Source organism: Aspergillus costaricaensis (assembly GCF_003184835.1).
Source record: "Aspergillus costaricaensis CBS 115574 unplaced genomic scaffold BO79scaffold_17, whole genome shotgun sequence".
Taxonomy (NCBI): domain Eukaryota; kingdom Fungi; phylum Ascomycota; class Eurotiomycetes; order Eurotiales; family Aspergillaceae; genus Aspergillus; species Aspergillus costaricensis.
Window position 1 is genome coordinate 331,439 of NW_020291817.1, and position 20,845 is coordinate 352,283.

The following is a 20,845-nucleotide window of genomic DNA, read 5'->3' on the forward strand; positions in this document are numbered from 1 at the left end:
CCGTGACATCAGACCCCAGACTCTCGGCCAGCGAAACGCATGAGCCGAGGTGATGCTGAAACTCCTCCAGTCCAAGCATTGTTCTTAGCCCAACTTAGTGTCACGCTGTTCCCTCTACCGTCCCAACCACCCAAAGCTCCAATTCGATCGCATCCATTTATCCCTCGTGCAGTTTCTGCCTTTATTGATAGCCGCGCACGTTCCATTCGATTTCCCTTCTTTGATTCCTCTTTCCGATCCGTCGCATTTTCCGCTGGCGGTGAACAATGGCCGGCGATAGTTCCTACATGTCGGCGTCCCAGTCGCAACTCCTCTCCTCGTCCACATCCTCATTGTCTCCCTCCAAGCTTTGCTCAAAAACATATAAAAAGGCGTCAAATCTCTTTCTGACACTACGGTTACAAGAAGCACTCTCAGCCCTTGAGCCTGCGATTACGGTGGTCAGGGGAGCCGACGAGCAGTTCGTCAATGGCGATGATTCCGTCGCGCCCGTTGCTTCAGCCCAGCCGACTTGGCGGATTAAAGTGTGGAATCTGTACATTACACTCTTGAGCCAAATCATTGAATTGGGACCTGAAGAAGGCAAGAAGTTGTTTGGGCAGAAAGAATGGAAGGCTATCTCGACCACCGTTCGCGATGGTGAGATCTGGGAGACCGTTGTACGGACGGGGTATAGAGGCTTGGAGGGATCAGTGGATGCAGAAGTCGTATATAACCTGTCAGTCATCACGTCGAATTTCCGGCTACTTTCATTACTGACAATGGTCGTTTACCGCAGAGCAACCCTCCTGTTGAAACACTCGCCTTCACAGAAACTCAATCAACAACGACTCGAAACATACCTATCGTCTTACGGACAACCCAATCTAGATATATCAGACCATCTGACTAGTGGCTCATCTACACCGCGGGCAAATGGTGGTACGGATACCCCGAAAGACCTGGCTGCTAGGGTTAAGATAATCGAGCTGTTCACCCTACATGTTCTTCCCGCAAATGAAGAGTGGGAATATGCGCAGGAGTTCATCAACTTGAGCGAAGTTCTCGATGAGGACCGGAAGGAGCTATTTCTGCAGACGCTAGAAGGCCTGAAAGAAGAGAAACAGCAAGGGGAGCTGCGCGCCGCTGCCCTCCAGCGGGAGAAGGATGCTGAGCTAGAGAGACAAGCGCGAGAGGAAGAACGTCGCAGGGTAGAGGAAGCTGAGGCTGCTGAACGTGCGCAGAAAGCACATGGGCGCAGCGGTAGTGAGGTGGATTACGGGATTGAGAAGACCTATCCCAATGGCAGCATTAAGGGCAAAGGGAGGTTCGCAGAGAAGCAATCCAGCAAACCAGGTACCTCCGCGGGTCGGACGGCCTTCTCACCTCCTGGTTCCAAGAATATCAAAAAGACCGAGAAGCCCGAGGCGCGGGCCAAGCAATCACGCGCACTGATCAATGTGGTGCGTAATATCTTGAAATACGTCAGCAAGAGCATCGCGGGCAACCCACTATCATTCGCGCGGACGCTTTTGTTCATGCTCGGCATCATAGCCGCATTAAGCCGACAAGACGTGCGGGAGCGCATCCGGAGGATAACAGGCTCCGGTTGGCAGAAAATCAAGGGGACTGTCGGGATGGGGGTGAAAGTGAGCTACATTTGATGAGCAATAAATTCTGCCCTTTTTTCCCTTGTCTATATGCCTTTCTAGATATCAAACGCCAGGGACTTGTCATTTCCCCTTGTTCGACTGCGTGATTGGGGCACGCGGGTTGCCTTTATGTTATATACGATTCCATTTCTATGTAAACTCTATGTGCTAAATGCTTGTCTATGCTTTATTACTATTACTTATTACCTTCCTGGGACAAACTCACACCTGCCCCTTTGCTCTTATCCTCCAAATCCTTCCCGCACGCAGCTTCAGACACTGGACAGTCCATCTTCTCCCCATTTTCATTTGCGTTTCCCCCTCCATCACACTCCACATCACTCACACTAGCACTTTTCCTTTCAACCCGCCGATGCCACCACTTGAACATATGCACAAAGAAATGCGCCACACAAATCTGCTCCGTGGTATATAGCAGCACAGGCACAGACGTCTTCGACTTGATATACAGACTCAACGGGCCCCACATGGCATAGAGCAGCGGAATTCCCAGCGCAGTACTCTTCGCCGGACCACAGAAGCACACGGCAATAGTCTCCTGAGGGTTCATTTGCTGAAAGGGATAGAATGTCTTCCCTTTCACCGTTAACGACACACCAGAGATGATCCTCGGCGGGCGAGAACAATAAAAGCAAACAGCCGTAAGGAACATATACAGCGCAATGTTGAACAGGACCACGAAGACAATACTCGAAGCGGAAAGAGTCTGGAGCGCTCCTGTCGCGAAACAAGAAGAGAAGGTAGACCTATACATCACCAGTTAGCCAACTATTCCTGTCTTTAGAACTATGCGTGTCACATCAATCAACTTACCAAACCAACAGAATCAAGCACGCAGTGCTAATCTTCGCAATGCGATACTTGGCCAACACTTTACCCACAATATCCGGCCAAACCCAGCGAATCAACTGACCCACCACCAACGGCAACAATACCGCCAAACCCAACTGCTTGAACACGTCACGATACATGTCCGAGAGATCCCCATCCCCGGTTCTCCAGACATCAAACTCCTCCGACTTCGGCAGCAAAGTCACCGTCCACCCAGCGGTGATAAACGGGCCCAAGAAATTAGCAATGATTACCTCCACCAGCGCCGCGGCATCATCACCGCCCGCCGAGCGAGTCATGACAACATTTGAAGCGATAGTGGTAGGAATGCAAGCCAGGAAGATGTACCCGGCCAGCAGGGCGCGATCGATATGTTCGTCTGGGTCACCAGCCAAGATAATATGCACGATAGCGAGGATGAAAGCCGGGATAACGAGGAACGATAGACCCTGAACAAGAACATGCAGTCGCCAGTTCAGGAGGTGGATAATGAGCTTTTCTCGAGGCACGCTGAGCCCGGAGATCAGGAAAATGAGGGCCATTGCGCCGTAGAGAATGCTATACTCGGAGCGGATGATGCCGCCGCTCTTGGCGACATTGGGGAAATAGTAGGCCAAGACGCAGGCGACTCCGATGCCGATGAGGAGCCATTGGTGGAGGATGAAGAGGGCGATGGTCTTGAGGGTTCGTGTTATGTTCCTGGTGGATGTGGGGTCATTGTTGGATATGGACATTGCTGCTGATGCTGCTCAGCTCATACGGGATGTATGTCGGGAGTAGGAAATTTTCATATCTTGGCTTCAACGTTAGAAAAGCGATCCCAAATCTCCAAAAGAATAAACCAAATCAAGAAATTCCACATACCAACATTATTGTCGCGTGGTGGAATGTTGAAAAAGAAGGGTAAAAAAAAGAACACTCGGATCATGTCCGAGCTGGGGGGCTGATAAACTGATAGGCTGAACGATTGTCCATTTTATCGGTTGCTTGACGCGATCCGGAGTTTGGACCACAACTATCAATAGTGTGGTGCAGCGTAACCTGTAGAATAATTTAAAAAAGGAATGAAAGTATTCAATTTAGTATTTATACATTTATTAGTGATAATGAGGCAATGCAACATCTGAACTAGCGATATTGATCCATCTTGAAGGGCCCTCGAATCATAGTGGGGTTTTCCCATAGGCTTATTGGGATTAAAGATATCGGTTCATCCTTGGCATGGGTTTCCACAGTTGTCGGTCACGCTACTACTATTCGTTTACACCAACAGATCTATAGAAAATATTTATAGTTATGACGAGTCTCTTATAGTTGCTATTGGGGTATATCGCCGATAGAATACTAACTTATATATCAGGCTCTATCCAGATAAGGCTGCATATTACTATGTCCCGCACTCTTACATAGTCTCAAGTCCAAGACTCAGATCGGAGAAGATTGGATTTCAGGTCCTTACACGTAGAATCTACTACCTACTAGTACATGAAGTGTACCACTATGTGACCAAGCCCTTCCTACTCCGACACTGCACGTACATGTCTCTCCGATGGACAAACCCACACCACCATTAACAGACATAAGATATGGGGTCATGGCTGGAATCACAGAATAAGACAAGAAAGAACATGATAGGGACTATGCAGGAAGACCCTCTACATTAAGGTAGAATAGAGCGATGAATAATCAAAACAGCAGAGATCATATGCTAGGTTAACTAAAACTAAGAACAATCTACTGACTAACCGTCCAGTTATACTTTGACATGTGAAGATCTGGGGGAGCGATCGCTTTCCCTTGTTTTTAGTATTTTTATCTTATCGGTTCATCCCCTCTTTTTCTTTATATTTTTTTTGGTTTTATTTTTGATCATTTATTTTCGTCTGTTTTGGGACATGCCCATAGCAGAAATACATATCTCCTCGCAGTTCAAAGATTCTTCTGTTTTTTTTTTTTTTTCATAAGTTTTTTTTTCTTAATAATCTCGTTATGTATGCTCGGAAGAATGACCTCCGGGGGGCGTGGGTAAATCATGAACCGTGGGGTAAACCTTCAGGAGAGGGGAACATGCATAACCCCGTGACTTGCAAAAAAGGAAGCAACGAAAAGGTAATATACTAGCTGGAAAGGGGAAAATCCCTGGGGGTCACAAGATGAGAGGCATAGTTCTTTCTTTTGTTTTTCCTTTTATCATATTCAGACTGTAATCATTATCCATCCCACACAGGATGAATATTTCCCTTGCTATTAACAACTGTCGGCACCGACGGACGGAGAAAGGACCTCGGCTGAAGAACGACCCCAGGCTTGGCCCGGAATTACCCGTGGAAATTATAGGACTGGTGCACCAACTTCCTATCCCCCACACTTTAGGGTCACGGTCGTGTCTCGGGGGTAAAGAAAGCCATGTCACAAGCTAAGGCTTTCTATGTAGGTGTGTAGGTAGCTACTGCTGCTTACGACTGGCAGATGACGACGATATGCTGGAAACCAAGCCATTAGGGAACTCTCCAGCATGTGAAGAGTCCGGTCTTACCTGACATTTGGGAACCATGATCTCTGGTTCCGGCTTACCATTGGCACTCTGAGTTCATTTTTGGCCACGCCACCTTTGGGCCACAAGGACTGGAAGTGCCAATCTGCGCGCCGTTATTCGGAATGACTTTGTGCAGCTCCCGATGCCTCGGGGTGAAGTAGAATAGGTTCAGTAGACACGAGCAGCTTAACCACCACCGGGGAGATGGCAGCCGTAAGGGTATAAGTGATGGGATGTCCCCCACGTTAAGGGAAATTGTAAATCGTGGAGAGTCCAGAATCCAATCACTTGACTAGTTTCTTTTCCTTCCGTTGACCCTGTCCTAAGTTAATACTCAAGGCGTTCGGTTGTTGGTCTACTGTGCGAAGACGGCGGCATTGCTTCCGCTCGTCCAGAGAAGCTTCCTCCGCTTCCCCGTCATAGCTCCCTCCACGCCCGGTACGCCTGGGCTAAAATCAATCCAAAGCGACAGCAAAAGCCGCCACTGGAGCCGAGCCCGTCTGAGATCCTCATTGCCGAGAACGGCCTTGCGAATGTTTGGGATCTTCCAGCTAAGCCGCTAATCAAGTGACTCCCTCACTCGCCGATTTAAATACCCTGGGTGGGCAGAGCCGAGGGACGTAGTTATACTTCCGTATCTCCCCGTATTTTTGGGCCTTCCTGTGAACCTCCGAGATCGTCCCCGTCCTTTCTTTTAATTAAAAAATAATAAAGATCCCTGGACTCCGGATCGCTGGCGATTCACTCTTGATCTTTCTCTCCTCTTTTCCCCCCTTTTGTCAAAGTACTTTCGCTGCAAGCGATCGCCTGGAAGCTTGTCCCACTGCGTTGCCGGCTATAGCTCTTGCAGAAGAGCTTCTTACCAATTGACGGAGAAAACAACATCTCTGCAAAATTAGCAATTGTTCACAATGTCCGCAAAAACTGTACAAGGCCGCAATGGCAAGAAGCCAGCCTCCCCGGCTGTGAACCTCATCGGTAAGCAAACCCTCCCGGCGCATTGAGTGAGTACTGTACTAATTTGCGATTCAGCTGGTGGTGGTGCCGGTATGATGGAAGCGCTCGTGTGTCACCCTCTTGGTATGTGCTGAAATAAGTCAATTGACTGTCTCGGTGAGAACTCCACTGACAGTATATGCCAGACACCATCAAAGTTCGGATGCAGCTCTCCCGCCGGGCCCGCGCACCGGGTGTAAGTGAACACCATGTGTGAAGCATTGAGTCACAGCTAACAGTCTGACAGGTAAAACCCCGCGGGTTCGTTGCCACCGGTGTTGAGATCGTGAAGAAGGAGACTGCCATGGGTCTGTACAAGGGTCTGGGTGCCGTCCTTGGTGGTATCATCCCTAAGATGGCAATTCGGTTTACCTCCTACGAATCATACAAGCAAATGCTTGCTGATAAGGAGACCGGTGCCGTGACCAGCAAAGCCACTTTCCTGGGTAAGTCGCAATCCATAGCCCTTTTCCAGTGAGTCATGTGGAGGCTAACAGGGCTCCTTCTATCTAGCTGGTCTTGCTGCTGGTGTGACCGAAGCCGTGGCAGTGGTCAATCCTATGGAGGTTGTTAAGATTCGTTTGCAAGCACAACATCACAGTTTGGCGGACCCTCTCGATACCCCCAAGTATCGCAGTGCACCACATGCGCTTTTCACCGTGATCAAGGAAGAGGGATTCAGCACCCTGTACCGCGGTGTCTCCCTGACTGCCCTTCGTCAAGGAACCAACCAAGCTGCCAACTTCACAGCCTACACCGAATTGAAGGCTTTCCTCCAGAGAGTTCAGCCCGAGTACAGCAACACACAGCTTCCTTCCTACCAGACAACTGTTATCGGTCTGATCTCTGGTGCTGTCGGACCTTTCTCCAACGCCCCGATCGACACGATCAAGACGAGACTGCAGAAGACCCGCGCTGAGCCCGGTCAATCAGCCGTATCACGTATCATGGTCATCGCGAAGGACATGTTCAAGCAAGAGGGTGCTCGCGCCTTCTACAAGGGTATCACACCCCGTGTGATGAGAGTGGCACCTGGTCAGGCCGTCACTTTCACCGTGTATGAGTTCCTGAAGGGCAAGCTGGAGACCTCCGGGTGGGCTTTCGTTGGTGGAAACTATGAAGAGTAAGTGGTTCCCATTGAAGGGATGGCCACTGTGTGTTCTCGAAAGCATTTGATACCATGAGCATGGTGGCGTTTTCGATCGCTGAGTTATCAGTATTCTCCTGTTTATATGTTTGAGGGTATTGGTGAGCCGCCAGGCGAGATCCACACGGAGTGGGTTGTATATATTATATCCGATTTCCTTGTTCTTTTCCTATGTTAGCATACCTCCGTTCTTGGATAGAGTCAAATAAACCATTCAGAGAAGTTCACTGAATTTCGAGGGCGTAGTATAGAGCAGAAGTAGATACAAAACTTCCCACGTAGATAAGAAGGGGGCCGATCGCCCGGGGCAGCAAACTACAGCAAACTGAGCCCCGCTAGAAGCAAGACACACCGCTTCTGCCCTTCCCCTCCGTCTGTCTCCCCGAAACAACCTTCCAGATAAACCCCTCGACTGCAGGAAATAGACCGGCCGATAAGTTGCATAATCCGAAACGGCCAGGAGCTACTGCTGGACCTTGATTCACGATGCAGTCCGGAATCTCAGGTACATATCTACAAATCTCGTTCCCCTCGTCTTCCCCTTGTTCCTGACGATTACGACATCCCGCAACCGATCCCCTCGGACATGCCACCTTACAAACCCAAGTTACGCTCAACTCCAGCATTCTTTGCTAACTATACACAATAGTCTCTGATGAGCTTCACGAAGCCTTCAGGAACTTCGTCTCCGATGAATCCATCTTCTGCCTTCCCGTAACAATCAAGTCGGAAAGCCTGTCGCCCCTTTCCCCGGTTCCTTTTGCCTCTCCAAACGCCTTCTATCCGTCTCTTTCCCAGCTCTCATCCGTCCTTGAACCCAAGACTCCTCTTTACCTGCTCATTCGTCGCCCTGAAGGTGGTTCATCCTCCCTCGTGGCTCTGACCTACATTCCCTCTAATGCTGGCGTGCGCGCTAAGACTCTCTTCGCCGCAACCCGCGCCACCTTGGCTAGGGAACTGGGAACGGAGAAGTTCGCTTCCACCATCTTCGCTACGGATGAAGATGAGGTCATTGGTGAGGAGGCATGGAAGGAGCGGGATGCAGAGAAGAAGAGCACCGCGGGCGGTTTCCGACGGGAGGATCTGATGGGCGAGAAGGAGCGGGAGTTAGAGGCTGTGCGGAGAGCCGAAGAGGAGGCTCGCAGCGGCACTCCGAGCAGAGACATTGGTATTGGTGGCACGTTCAACAGGGCAAACCCATTCGGTGGTGCGTCCGTCAAGATGAAAGTGGATGATGAGGTCAAGCAGGCCCTCGAAGGGTTACAGCAGGGAGGCCTGGTTCAGCTGGTAAGTGTCTTCTCTTCATCATACTGCGATTAATGCATATGGGTTATGTGTCTTTGAATTGAGATTCTAACTTCGCTTTGTCTAAATACAGGCCATTGATGTCCCGACGGAGGCGATCAAGGTTGCTGCCGTTGAATCTGGGGTGGAGGCGAACTCCGTCCAGTCACACATCCCTTCGTCTTCTCCCCGGTACACACTTTACCACTACCCCGACTCCGACGTGGTCATCTTCATCTATACCTGCCCCTCGGGTTCTTCGATCAAGGAGCGTATGCTGTACGCCAGCTCCCGGATGCATGCAATCACTATGGCTGGCGATCAGGGCTTGAAGATTTCAAAGAAGGTAAGAGCTGATTGCAAACGCTCGATTGATTGAAGAGTTTCCCTAACACAGCACGCAGATCGAGGCATCCTCGCCCGATGAGATCACGGGCGAAAGGTTGCATGAAGAAGTCCACCCGCCCCAGGACAACGGACCGAGCCGGGGATTTGCGAGACCGAGACGTCCGGGTCGGTAAATCTCCGCGCGTGGGTAGATGATTCGTAATTTCTTGTATATCCCGCTCTATGATCCGCGATAGTATATAGCCCCGGGCACCTGTGACCGAAACACCGCCGGTACAAATCTCCTCTGTTTTCTGTAGCTGTAGCTGTCTCACACTCAACAACCGTTAATATTCGCCCAAGCCACCCTCATAAGTCTGCAGAGCTCCCTAGGACCAGGAGCATACGATGCAGAGAGCAGACGTTCTCGCCCAAGAGCCCAAATGCGTGGCGAACAAGGAAAAACAACACCCAACCCGCATCAATGATTTCGAAAACTTTTCTTTTGGTAGAATAAATCCGTCCTCGAGCTTCCCAAGTTTATAATCTTCGGGCATCCGTCTCGATCCTTCTCGAGTCGCGTGCACTCAAAGCAATAGAAGGCATCACTGATCCCCTCTCCACCACACACGATGCACTTGTTCTGGTAGTTTCCGAAGGAGCACTCGTCGCAAATGCGGACCAGGGTCGTGGGACGCACGTAGGAGTCGCACACGGGACATTTGCCGTCACACTTATCGCACAAGCGGCCGATAGAGATACCGGGCTGCTTGCGGCACATGACGAGATCGGGGTGATGGCGAGACATGGTGGGATTATGAGATTAGTAGCTCTTTTGTGAAAGTGGTGAGAGGGACGCGACGAGTCGTGAAGAACGAGGAAATAACGAGACAAATGTCAGGTGCGCTGTCGAAGAAAGCTGCAGTTATTACGAGCACTTGACGCTTCGTAATGATATAATGTGATATGTCAGCAGCGAGACGGTGGAAGGCAATCGAAGAAGTCTGGGTCGGGGGACACACAGAAGAGAGAGGCAGAGAGGGAGGGAGATGGAACTGGAACTGGAACTGGAACTGGAAGAAACGCTCTTTCGGGGCGGTCTGGTGGTCCGTGCACGGGCCGTTGGAGTCCCGCCGCGCCGGGCATATCGCGATACCGAAACGAAGGTTTGATTGAGAGAAAGCTGCAAATGAATACCCGGTGACTTCTGTCTGGTTGTTTTCGCGGAATGTTTTGATTCGAGTTGTTCGATACCAAGTGTCTATTCTTCTAATTTTACAAGCATTTTTGTTTTCATCTGATTGATTAATTCTCATTTGCTTCTTTCCTCACCTCTCACGGCTTCTCCTCCCTGCCAGATATGACCGAAGGGTATATATTATTTCGCCGCCTACCCCAATCATATTTACTATATAAGAAACATCCCTGCTAACATGGCACATTTGCATGGAAATACAGAACTCTCGCGTCGGCCGTCGCCCTCCCCGACCAGGACACTACTACAATCCCGTCCCCAGAAGCAGGGCTAAAGCGGCGACAGTCGTCGATTGAAGACCCAGACTCGGAGAACAAACGCCGTCGTCTTAGCTCACAAACGGACCATCACGATGACACCCAGTCTATCCCAGATCGCAAACAGGCCTCACCGGAAGTAGCAGAACGGAAACCGCGGCGTGGCGCAGGACGGGATGAGGAGCGCAAACGCGGCCAACGACTATTCGGTGCTCTGCTGGGGACGCTTTCGCAGAGCTCGACCTCGGCAGCCCAAAAGCGACGTGCGGATATTGAGCGACGACAACAGGATAAGTTGAAGTTGCAAGATGAAGAATATGGAGAGCTGAAGAAGAAGAGGCGGGAGGAACGGGCGGTGATTCGGAAGAAGGAGCAGAGGTTCTACGAGGAGGAATCGGTGAGTTTTGAAATTCTGTGTTCCCGGGGGACAATTATGATGGTGATTTGCTGGGTTTTTGGTTTGCTGCTCGGTTTATGTTGTGCAGGCGCTGATGGATGGATGTCTCAGATGCGCACGCGCCACTCGAATATGATTGCGATGGCTCATTTCCTTAAGACGAGGACAGAGCCGGTATTAGTATGTTTCCCGACTTTATGGTTTTGTGGCGTTGGTGCTTGAGACTGGGAGATTCTGACTATTCTAACTGCAGTACTACAAGCCGTGGCAGCTAAGGGCGGAGGATGAGGATATAATACAGGACCAGATTAAAGAAGCGGAAGCTACTGTCGCAAGAGAAGTGGCGGAGTTCGACGCACGCTATTCGTCCCACGAGGAGAAGAACCCCGAACAGCAGGAGGAGAAGATGCAGGAGGCTGAGCATGAAGAGACTCAGGAACCAGCCTCGGTGTCTGAGACGGACGCCATGGAGAATAAGAGTGTCGCTCAAGCGTCTTCGGTGACAATGGGAGCTGAGACAACAGCCGATGGAGGCTCCGAAGAAGCCAAAGCCGAGACCTCACCTGCTAATGACAGCAATGTATCTACTAGTATGGACCATGACCGCTCGGATATCCATCGACACGACGATGATGGCGGTGAAGTGGAGGAGGACCAAGAAGATACGGTAATCTATTAGCAGCAGAAGCGGTGACACCCTTTCTCATTTTCTTTTTATTTAATTCCACCATATTCTATCACATTGAGTAGCGAATTGCAATGTCGACCGGAGGTTGAAGGCAAGTCGTCTATGCTTCTCCTCCTTATGTACATACTACATACAGTATTAGTGTCTGCATCGAGTAAGAACCGAGGCATCTCGGCGGGAAGGCCGGCGAGTTCCCCCCTTCGGCTGGCTGAACACAAACAATTCGGCGGTCACCAATCAACCAGGGCGAAACTACTGCCAGGAAAACAGGTTTATGTGTACCGGAAATGCCATATTACTCGTGCCCAATGGACTCTGTCGCCTCATTTCCTGTAGTTAGTCTTATATTAATCGATCAATAGCCCCGGTTGCACGTGACGGGACAGCTGGCGGGGGTCTCCATAGGGTACCATTTATAGATCCTGGGAAAGTCGGTATAGCAGCATGCAACTTGCCTGAACACTTCTTTCATTCCATCTTGGTTCCTTCCTGCAGTAGACATCCTTGTCAGTACTTGAACATTGCAGCTTCCATCCAACGTTGTTCCGTCATGACCGTGGACAAGATCGATGTAACCGGCGACCCGAGGGTCGAGCGCCGCTCGGCAAACGTCAATGGCAAGACATACGGTATGTAGGAGATGCAGCACATCTGATGCAATTCAAAGGACGGCTATCCTGCAGGCTCGATAATTCCTTATTTCATGCATCATTATTATAATCATGCAGCACAGCTGTCCCTTATACTCATCTACGATCTAAATACTCTACAAGCTGTAACACATGATCGCTGATATATATTGCAGGCTACCTCTACAGCGAGCCCGAATCGGGGGTTTATCGGGCAACAATCTTCCTCGTGCGTGATGCCATCCCAATCAAGAGTGACTAGTGATATATATCACATTAAAACATCACCTAAATCAAACAAGACGATCTAACTACTATCTGCTGTGTACAGCTCCATGGCTTCCCCGACCTATCCATGGGATGGCGCTACCAAATCCCCATGTTGATTTCCATGGGTCTGCGAGTCGTCGCGCCAGATTGTCTAGGATACGGCCGAACAGTACGTGCCATCATCACCCTCAAAAACACAAGACATCAATATTTACGAATGAATAGGACGCACCCGAAGAAATAGAACTATATTCTCATAAAAGCTGCGCCAACGACCTCAAAGAACTCGCAATCCAACTAGACGCTCCCGAGATCATCCTCGGCGGACATGACTGGTAAGCACTCACCTCCATCTTGATATTCAAACAATCTATTCCACACTATAACAGCAAACAAACAAAGTAACTGAACACTGAAATCAACAGGGGCGCCGCCCTCGCCTACCGCGTCGCGCTCTGGCACCCGGAGCTCGTAACGCACATATTCACAGTCTGCGTGCCATACGCAGCGCCAACACGCAAATACCTTGCGCTAGAAGACATGGTAGAGAACATTGCGCCGCATTTTGCCTACCAGCTGCAATTCCGGAGCGGGAATCTGGAAGATGTCATCTTTAGTAAGGAAGATATCGAGAAGTTCTTGTCGGCGCTGTATGGCGGTCGGACGGATGAGAGGGATGTGGCGTTTGATGCCGAGTATGGGGTTTTGTTGGATCGGATGGAGCTTGTCAGGCCGTCGCCTTTGTTGAGTGAGGTGGTGAGTTTATTTCTTCTTTCTTCTTATGAAAGAGGGGAGTGGGATGTAGATGCTAATGTGGATGAAATCCAGGAACTGGAATACTATGCGAATGAATTCTCGCGGAATGGGCTGAGAGGGCCGTGTATGTTCCATCCATCCCTATTCCCATTACCGCCCAACCCATAGTGTTAAAATAATACTAACAAACACACAGTAAACTGGTACCGCACACGAGAGATAAACTACGAAGAAGAGCTCGCCATCCTGAACGCACGCATCACGGCCCCATTACTATTCATCCAAGCGCTGAAGGACTCTGCGCTGCCGCCTCATCTAGGAAAAGGAATGACACGGACTGTCCCGCATTTGACGTATAAACAGGTGAACACGGGTCATTGGGCGCTGTGGCAGGAGCCGGAGGAGGTGAATGAGATTATTGCGTGGTGGTTGAAGGAGGTGGTGTTCAAGAGTCTGAGGATGTCGAGGTTGTGAGCTTTGATTGATTCTGATGGGGGTGGTATGTATGGGTAGTGCTTGAGTGTACTTTTTTGTACGCATATGTTGCTTGATTGATTGTATTCTTGGGTCTGTTTTGGGATTATCCGCTGGGCGGGATTATATTGAGGATTGTTTGGGATTTACAGGTTATTGAAAATGGGTTACCAGTACTAGGATCAAGTCATTTATATAAGTAACATGGAGGTCGGCATATGAGAGCTGTTCGAACAAGCCGCGGGGCAGTTTCACTGGCAAGTAGTAATATTATTAACAACCAAGTAAATATATCTATAAACAATCAAATCAAGTCATAAGTAGCTATATAACAAAATCCTGTTGAGAGTTCGTCAATCTGATAAGGCCACAAGCAAATCAATTATCAACGATCTGAGTCTCAATATGACACCCGACCTTATCCCAGCGATCAATAAACTCCTGACCCAAAGTAGCAGTAGTGACGATACCACAACGAGACACCTTCTTCACCTTCTCCTCATTCTCAAGAATCGTCATGGCTGCCTCAGCCAGACTCAACCCAGTGAACTCGTACATAGTACCCTGGTATCTCAACTTGCCCAGCACGCGCTGAGGCGTGGGGGTATCCTGGTCCGCAGTCGCGACGGCGCGGTACTCGACGAAGTCGTTGACGGAATCCTCGAGGGTAGGGCCGGTACCCGGAGTGTAAATGTACTTCCGGACGAGGGTGCGAACCGGAGGCAGAAGTAGAGCCGTAATAGCGAACAGGAACGTATAGTGCCAGAGGATTCCGGTGAAGGCGTTCCTGGCGCGGAGGAATTGTCTGAAGTAGAACCGGGGTCCGTAGAACTCAGGCATCAGGGTACTGCTGCGGTGGACGGTGGTGGTATCTGCTAGGCCTGATGGAGAGGTGGTCAAGATGCCCATGTCGCGCACGGATCGGATACCGAGTAGCCTCGCCCATAGCGGCTCACGGGGGATATCTTTCGGAGGGGCCGATGCGGCCAGCGCAAAGGGGGTGGAGATTTTGCGCATTTGGGAAGGTGGTACATTTTCAAAGAAAGTGAGAACGGTGGAGAGAGTGCCGCCGCTTGCTCCGGAGGACCTGCGAGGGTTGGTGTTAGGTATTGGGTGGTCCATTGGGGTAGGTGGTCTTTCTCACTTGATCTCGTGGATGTCACCGGTGATTGACCTGGTGTGGCAGGATAGATCTTCACGGACTCGCTTCACTGTAGCCCAGGCGAGCAGGTCTGCAGGTGCGCTTTCAATGCCAACGCAAGGGATGATCTGATGGATAGTTAGGTTGTTATCGATTGCGGAGTCCTGAGGGTAAGGTACATACAACAGCACCGTTCGCTTTGGCAGTTTCATGGTATTCGTCGATGATCTCCTTGACCCAGTGTGTCTCTCCGGTACTGCTTCGGTTAGCTATGCATTGGTGGACTGGTTATACAGAGGCAAACTGACGCATCGACGTAGTGAGTTCCGTTGCTGGCGCAAGCTTCAATCACGGGCGTAGAGTATAAACAGTAGGGACCCACGCAGTTAATGATAACTCGAGTCTTTTGGACCAGCGGGTGCAGCTCTTCACGGTTGAGTTGCACGGCGAGGAGGTCTACAAGCAAGTCAACGGTGTGTTCAGCCAACAGACATGTAGTATCAAGTACCTGGCTCGGCACGATCCGGGTTCACATTCTTCAGCTCTCTGACAATATTCTCCAATTTGCTGAGAGAACGACCAGCCAGAGCCCACTTCAGGTTGGTGGGAAAGTTCTTGACGATGTGGTCAGCACAGAAGCGTCCTGTATAACCCGTGGGCCCCAGGACGATCAGATCATATTGCTTGTTGGATTCCATTTGATTGCTAGGGATTGTCGGCTATATTGATTTGTGGTATACGAAGCAGACACTGAATAGCAGATACAGAGAGGATACAAGCAATATGCAAATTATTTGACCGCCACGGATGAATCTAGGGGGGATTCCTGAATGCCACCCAGCCATGACGGCGTTGCTGAACAGCGGTCCTGGGCTAACCCGATGTGAAGAAACCTCCGATGAGAGGACCGAGGCATGTGGTTATGCTTAATGCAGTAATGGGATGAGGGGACATTGTGTAGTTCATTGTAGCCGTCTCTAGCATATGAAAGGGTTTTACTCGCTTCTGTTCAGTAATCAAAATCAAGCAAGGGTCCTAAAGAAGCTATACAAATCCTTGTTGCTTACCATGAGGTAACTATTGCCGACTAGTTACAAAGTGGTTAGTAAACTAATTAATTAGTTGTGTTATGCTGTGTCGCATTACATAATCTTCCGTTTGTGTACACACGTGCGTGGGGGGCTGCTGGTTCGAGATAGATGCGCACAGTACGGCGCAAAATGACGAACATGGCTATGAGCAGAAAAGTAGATGGATTAAAATAAGTTACGAATCTCTCTATAGATTCAATCGTATAGTTTTCCACAGTATGATAAAGTATGCTACTACTAGAGTAGCCAAGTGAATACATCATAGGGAGCATCTGCATTTGAAGGGGTGCACGTGACCGAAGTTCCAGCCCTAAGCGAGCCCGCCCACAACCATTCCCGCCCGAGTAGAAAGCCTCAGTCTCGATTTCGACTTACCGCACTGTTATCATCTTCGACCTCAACAGCCGCACAGAGACAAGATGACGAAGCGCACCAAGAGTATGTGCCCCTTTTGAACCTCTACAGAACGACTGATGAGGTTTTGAATTTATGAACGACGAATCGCGAGACTAACATTTATTGCAGAGGTCGGTATCACGGGTAAATATGGTACCAGGTATGCAGCCACGCTTTTCCACCACGACGTTTTGAATTCGGGATGAAGTCGATCGAGTTTTTATTTTCCGGAAATCGAAGACGACAGATTCAACCTCGAAATTTGCGATACAGAAGAATCGATATTGACGATGGTTTGATAACAGATACGGTGCCTCCCTGCGTAAGCAGGTGAAGAAGATGGAAGTGTCCCAGCACGCCCGTTACATCTGCACCTTCTGCGGAAAGAACACCGTCAAGCGCAAGGCTGTTGGTATCTGGGAGTGCAAGGGTTGCAACAAGACCGTCGCCGGTGGTGCCTACACTGTCTCGTAAGTACCAACTCTGATGATGCCACTGCTGCTTTGGATAAGCTGCGTCTTGGGCCCAGTGCAATCTCCATCTACTTGGACTGCGCCCTTGAGAAGCGGGCATGACATGGATGCTAATCGCTCGGATTGTGTTACAGTACCCCCGCCGCCGCCGCGACCCGCTCCACCATCCGTCGTCTCAGAGAAATTGCGGAGGTTTAAATGTGATAATGGGATTACTTTTTTCTATTACGTTTAAATCAAAAAATGAGAAAATGAGATCTGGAGAATTTCAATAAGCGAATGTCTCTTTCCACGAAGCCCGCTAGTTCGATGTTGGTAACGCCAACTGCTGTCGTTTGCACAAGGATTTTTCTTCACCAATAGATTTAAATACCATCGGTGATTCCAGACCTTTCACCCAGTTCCATCGAACCAATTAGTCGATTTACCGGATTTCTCGGATGAACCTTTTCGTACTACCACTCTTGTTCTGCACTTGGAAATAACGGAGCAACTTGTGATTGTGCCATGCCATCTGATGGACTCATTTGTGGTAGCATGTGAGTATCTCAACAGGGGATGTTGGGTTCAGGTTGATGGATGTCCACTCGATAATTCTTGAGTTGAGTGTGTAGGGAGACACCGCCAACCACCGCATTTCCGCAAGGATGTAAAGGAAAACGCCCCCCTCGTGCATTTATCGACATGCATGCATACTATCCATATGTGCCAAATGTGGTCTTCCTCTTGCTTGATCACTCATATAGAGTTCTATCCGTAGCTTGTTCGGACAGGTTGCTCAAGACGGTCGCAAACCTTAAAAGAAATGTGTTCACTACGTATCTGTTCCTTTTCTTTGGTTATTTTCGTTTCCTCGAACTACCACTAGGGACGGACCGTTGTGTCAGCTAAATATATCAAGTTAACTAATTATTCGTCATTTTTTAGGCAGATAAGAAAAGGTCATTCGGGAGTTCGCACTACTATACACTAACTACTTAATCTTCATGGAGGGGGGGAAGATCAGGGTCACACCGACCCGTGGACTTTTCTACTAGCTTTTTCAGGGAAGAGAAAGAAAGACAGTCAACTACTAAAGCAGAGGGAGGGAACCCACTAACTAGGAAGAAAGAGGCTTGCTGAGACTAGAGATGCAAAGGTACTCAGCTGGTGCTGCAAGGGCAAGGCATTTTTCTCATTCATCATTCAAAAAAGAGAGCGCGCGGGTGACTAAGGCCAGGCGACGATATTCAATGAATATTATTGGCTGGACCAAGGCCGGTCACGTTGGAGGCCAGACTGCATTGCGTTAGGCTGGATTTCAGGTCCACCTTCAAAAGGCCGGTTGCTTTCTCCCCACATCACTCGACCTGCTCTCTCTCCCCTTCTCCTTCCCACTCCCTCTGCCTTCCTGTCCCTTCTGCCGGTTGCTCTTCATGCCTTCTCTCAGCGTCTCTGCAGACAATTGTGGCACATCACCTTCTGTTAATGTCCGACACCTGTATTGTGTGCTTAGGAGACCTTGGCGAAAGCGCCAGCGATCCTCTTGCCGTCGCCGCCGAGGCCGCGCCAAGACTTGACCTCGGGGCAGAGGGCAAGTCGGCGGATACCTCTCTCAACAACCATGATGGCGTAGATGGCACAGAGGACTCGGGTCAGATCGCTCAGCTCCTCCCTTGTGGGCATATCCTGCACAATAACTGCCTGAAGCCCTGGGTCGAGCGAGCCAACAGCTGTCCGATATGTCGTCGGAGTTTCAACATGGTCGAACTAAGTGACCGCCCTGGTGGTAAGTACATGATAAGTCCCTTTTCTTTCTATTGACCTACCTACATGGTCATGCATGGTCTCTATTTTCTTCTTGTTCGTTACGTGTATCTCAGTTAACTGATCTTTGGCTTCCCTTCAGGTCCCGTCACATCCTCCTATGCCGTGCAGGATCGAGTTCAGCAAGCAGAAGTCGACCCCTCGATGATCATTGAATATATAGATGATGATTTTGCCGATTTTCAACCTTGTCCAATCTGTGGGGATGCAGACAATGAAGAACTGCTTCTCCTATGTGATGGCTGCGATGTCCCCTCTCACACATATTGTGTTGGCCTCGATTCCGTCCCGACGGGTCCCTGGTACTGCGCACGGTGTGTGACGCAACGTCGCCTCGGGCGATCTCCTGAGACTGCGGACTGGTCTGCCCAGACACAAGACAGGCGTGGTCGTCGCACCAGAGCACAGCGACGCAGAATGCAAAGCAGGAACCAGCTCAACTCGCTGCACTGGGCTCGCGTGTGGCAATCTGTCTGGGATCATCTGAATATTGATTTGGACTTTCCATTTGATGATGACATGGCTGCCGAGCGCGCTCGACAAGAGCAGCGCAGGGAAGAAGCCCATCAACGTGATTTTCGAGCCTGGCAACGTCGCTTTGAAGTTGCCGAGCAGCAGGGCGGTGGCAATCGGTTCCGAGACACTGCCGCTCTACTGGATATCGAGGCGCCTCGCCCGTCGCGGCCCCGCGTTCCTCGTGAGCCCACCCCAGAGCCCGAGTCTCTTGAAGAGATGAGGGCCTGGAATGCTTTCGAGCGTGCCCGTGAGATTGAGAATGACCCAAGCGCGGCCCGGAAACGTAAGGAACCGACGTTGTCGCCGTCTCCTGAACCTACCGAACCTGAACGCAAGTTGAAGCGGCCCCGAACTCGAAGGGCCGAAGACCTGGCAGCTCGGGCGGTACAGAATGGCGAATCATCGAGAGCTGCTAGTGCGCAGGCCTCTGCTCGGATCAATGCCGAGAGTTCGAGCGAACCGAGTTTCCTTCAATCCCTTCTAAAGGAGGTCGAAGAATCGTCCAACCCGAACGGGGTCACTTCCCATGGCGCTTCCGGTCAATCATCCATTGCACCCACCGATCATACGACCCCAGGCCCCTCGTCGCCTTCCATCTCGCCTGCCCCATCTAACCATTCTTCCCCGCGTCTGTCTTCCGTCACACCGCCTCCAACCCTCCGAAGCAGGCCCATGTCTCCACTACAACTGGGGTCACCAGCAGACCCGTCCTCTCCACCTTTTTCGCCAGATGTGTCGCCGGTTGGTTCTGCTCGGAGTGCCCAAGACGATCACTCGTCTCAAGCCCCCACTCGCCGCCCGAATCGTCGGATACCTCGCTCTGCCACTCGATCAGCGGCTATCCGTTCCGACGACAGCTCTCCTAGTCGTCCCGGCTTGTCCCTCAAAGTCAAGTCCGACATACAGAAGCTGGTCGGGTCATCGCTTAAGCCTTACTATCGTTCGAAGACCATCACGAAAGAACAATACACGGAAATCAATCGAAATATATCTCGGAAGCTGTACGAGCGTGCGGGCGACGTTGAAACGCTCGGGATCGGGGCCAAAGCCACGCTGGCTACCGTGGCCAAGGACGAAGTGGAGAAGGCCGTTGATGCGTTGAAGCAACGCCACGACCTCAATGACTCTGTTGATGAAAGCTCTTGATACTTGAATAGCGTCTTGCATTTCCCGGCGTTTTGCAGCGATTAATCTGATTCCTGTGGGAGGATAAGGGAACCCGGCGTTTGTTTTTCAAGTGACAACTCCCGTTTGGCCGGAACTCGCACGGGAGGGTTGGATACCCATTGAGAAATATACTGGCCGGCTGGGTGGCGTATGTTGTCCACCGCATACTGTAGCATTGTCTTGCATTTATTATATACCTGAGTGATATACTATGGATGTCATTTTGCTGGCCGTCCAGATCCTAGACGGCCAGCGTGGGCAGTACATGCGTCTTTGTGATTCTGCGACGTAGCACAAACACAACAATGTAGACCTACCAGTAGTCCTCACCGCTCCAATGACAAGAAGAAACCACTGAAACCCAATCTTTCGATTCTAACAACCGAAATTTGAGACCAACCACCACCAGGTGCATCTCCATTCAATCTGTAACATCAGTCCCACACTGCAGAAAAGTAAACAAGAAATTAGAGTACGTACGTAGTACTATGTATAGTCACCGCCAATTGCAACCGATCGGACTCACCCGCCTAGCTTATATCGTGTATCGACTGATCACATCACATCACATCATCATCTCTGTCTGCCCTCTCCTGCTCGCTTAAGTATCACGGGCAGCTCGGATATGCAACCAGTGTTCTGCATGCACGGGTTCCCAACCAACCAACCACCATAGATCGATCGGCTCATGGGTTGCCGGAGCAGTTACCTACTGAGCTATTTTGAGTTCTTTGTGAACAGACACTACACTGTTGA

The 20,845-nt window shown here is 50.2% G+C and overlaps 10 protein-coding genes across 10 annotated transcripts; 7 read left to right on the plus strand and 3 right to left on the minus strand.

Moving 5' to 3' along the window:
* The first annotated feature begins 112 nt into the window (after window positions 1-112).
* Window positions 113-1,744, plus strand: pex26. Its single transcript, XM_025681140.1, has 2 exons — window positions 113-718; window positions 779-1,744. The coding sequence occupies exons 1-2, from the start codon at window positions 267-269 to the stop codon at window positions 1,641-1,643; spliced, it is 1,317 nt and encodes a 438-aa protein (XP_025539129.1). The 5' UTR covers window positions 113-266; the 3' UTR covers window positions 1,644-1,744.
* An 83-nt stretch (window positions 1,745-1,827) lies between these two features.
* BO79DRAFT_237932 (uncharacterized protein) lies at window positions 1,828-3,217 on the minus strand (the record flags this gene model as incomplete). The annotated part of the gene is made up of 2 exons (XM_025684756.1): window positions 1,828-2,398; window positions 2,466-3,217. The coding sequence occupies 2 exons, from the start codon at window positions 3,215-3,217 to the stop codon at window positions 1,828-1,830; spliced, it is 1,323 nt and encodes a 440-aa protein (XP_025539130.1).
* Window positions 3,218-5,930: 2,713 nt separating this feature from the next.
* On the plus strand, window positions 5,931-7,142 carry BO79DRAFT_148827 (putative succinate:fumarate antiporter (Acr1); the record flags this gene model as incomplete). Its single annotated transcript, XM_025678561.1, has 5 exons — window positions 5,931-5,997; window positions 6,052-6,099; window positions 6,162-6,211; window positions 6,263-6,461; window positions 6,529-7,142. The coding sequence occupies 5 exons, from the start codon at window positions 5,931-5,933 to the stop codon at window positions 7,140-7,142; spliced, it is 978 nt and encodes a 325-aa protein (XP_025539131.1).
* Window positions 7,143-7,529: 387 nt separating this feature from the next.
* On the plus strand, window positions 7,530-9,068 carry BO79DRAFT_209253 (twinfilin). The gene is made up of 4 exons (XM_025682572.1): window positions 7,530-7,667; window positions 7,812-8,449; window positions 8,541-8,792; window positions 8,851-9,068. Exons 1-4 carry the CDS (start codon window positions 7,649-7,651, stop codon window positions 8,965-8,967), a joined length of 1,026 nt encoding a protein of 341 aa, XP_025539132.1. The 5' UTR covers window positions 7,530-7,648; the 3' UTR covers window positions 8,968-9,068.
* BO79DRAFT_209254 (PHF5 family protein) lies at window positions 8,769-9,780 on the minus strand. The gene has a single exon (XM_025682573.1). The coding sequence runs from the start codon at window positions 9,579-9,581 to the stop codon at window positions 9,255-9,257; it is 327 nt and encodes a 108-aa protein (XP_025539133.1). The 5' UTR covers window positions 9,582-9,780; the 3' UTR covers window positions 8,769-9,254.
* A 216-nt stretch (window positions 9,781-9,996) lies between these two features.
* Window positions 9,997-11,361, plus strand: BO79DRAFT_237936 (pinin family protein; the record flags this gene model as incomplete). The annotated part of the gene is made up of 4 exons (XM_025684757.1): window positions 9,997-10,144; window positions 10,232-10,682; window positions 10,794-10,862; window positions 10,936-11,361. Exons 1-4 carry the CDS (start codon window positions 10,134-10,136, stop codon window positions 11,359-11,361), a joined length of 957 nt encoding a protein of 318 aa, XP_025539134.1. The 5' UTR covers window positions 9,997-10,133.
* A 559-nt stretch (window positions 11,362-11,920) lies between these two features.
* On the plus strand, window positions 11,921-13,676 carry BO79DRAFT_195539 (alpha/beta fold hydrolase; the record flags this gene model as incomplete). The annotated part of the gene is made up of 7 exons (XM_025681141.1): window positions 11,921-11,999; window positions 12,176-12,228; window positions 12,331-12,438; window positions 12,495-12,604; window positions 12,695-13,025; window positions 13,098-13,149; window positions 13,222-13,676. The coding sequence occupies 7 exons, from the start codon at window positions 11,921-11,923 to the stop codon at window positions 13,497-13,499; spliced, it is 1,011 nt and encodes a 336-aa protein (XP_025539135.1). The 3' UTR covers window positions 13,500-13,676.
* Window positions 13,677-13,877: 201 nt separating this feature from the next.
* BO79DRAFT_266371 (uncharacterized protein) lies at window positions 13,878-15,397 on the minus strand (the record flags this gene model as incomplete). Its single annotated transcript, XM_025686967.1, has 5 exons — window positions 15,149-15,397; window positions 14,949-15,096; window positions 14,824-14,896; window positions 14,644-14,768; window positions 13,878-14,586 (listed from the first exon to the last, which is right to left on the minus strand). Exons 1-5 carry the CDS (start codon window positions 15,336-15,338, stop codon window positions 13,878-13,880), a joined length of 1,245 nt encoding a protein of 414 aa, XP_025539136.1. The 5' UTR covers window positions 15,339-15,397.
* A 698-nt stretch (window positions 15,398-16,095) lies between these two features.
* On the plus strand, window positions 16,096-16,844 carry BO79DRAFT_209256 (60S ribosomal protein eL43). The gene is made up of 4 exons (XM_025682574.1): window positions 16,096-16,169; window positions 16,257-16,287; window positions 16,433-16,597; window positions 16,735-16,844. The coding sequence occupies exons 1-4, from the start codon at window positions 16,151-16,153 to the stop codon at window positions 16,796-16,798; spliced, it is 279 nt and encodes a 92-aa protein (XP_025539137.1). The 5' UTR covers window positions 16,096-16,150; the 3' UTR covers window positions 16,799-16,844.
* Window positions 16,845-17,984: 1,140 nt separating this feature from the next.
* Window positions 17,985-20,291, plus strand: BO79DRAFT_173802 (putative PHD and RING finger domain protein). The gene is made up of 2 exons (XM_025679699.1): window positions 17,985-18,368; window positions 18,489-20,291. The coding sequence occupies exons 1-2, from the start codon at window positions 18,068-18,070 to the stop codon at window positions 20,066-20,068; spliced, it is 1,881 nt and encodes a 626-aa protein (XP_025539138.1). The 5' UTR covers window positions 17,985-18,067; the 3' UTR covers window positions 20,069-20,291.
* Window positions 20,292-20,845: the final 554 nt, after the last annotated feature.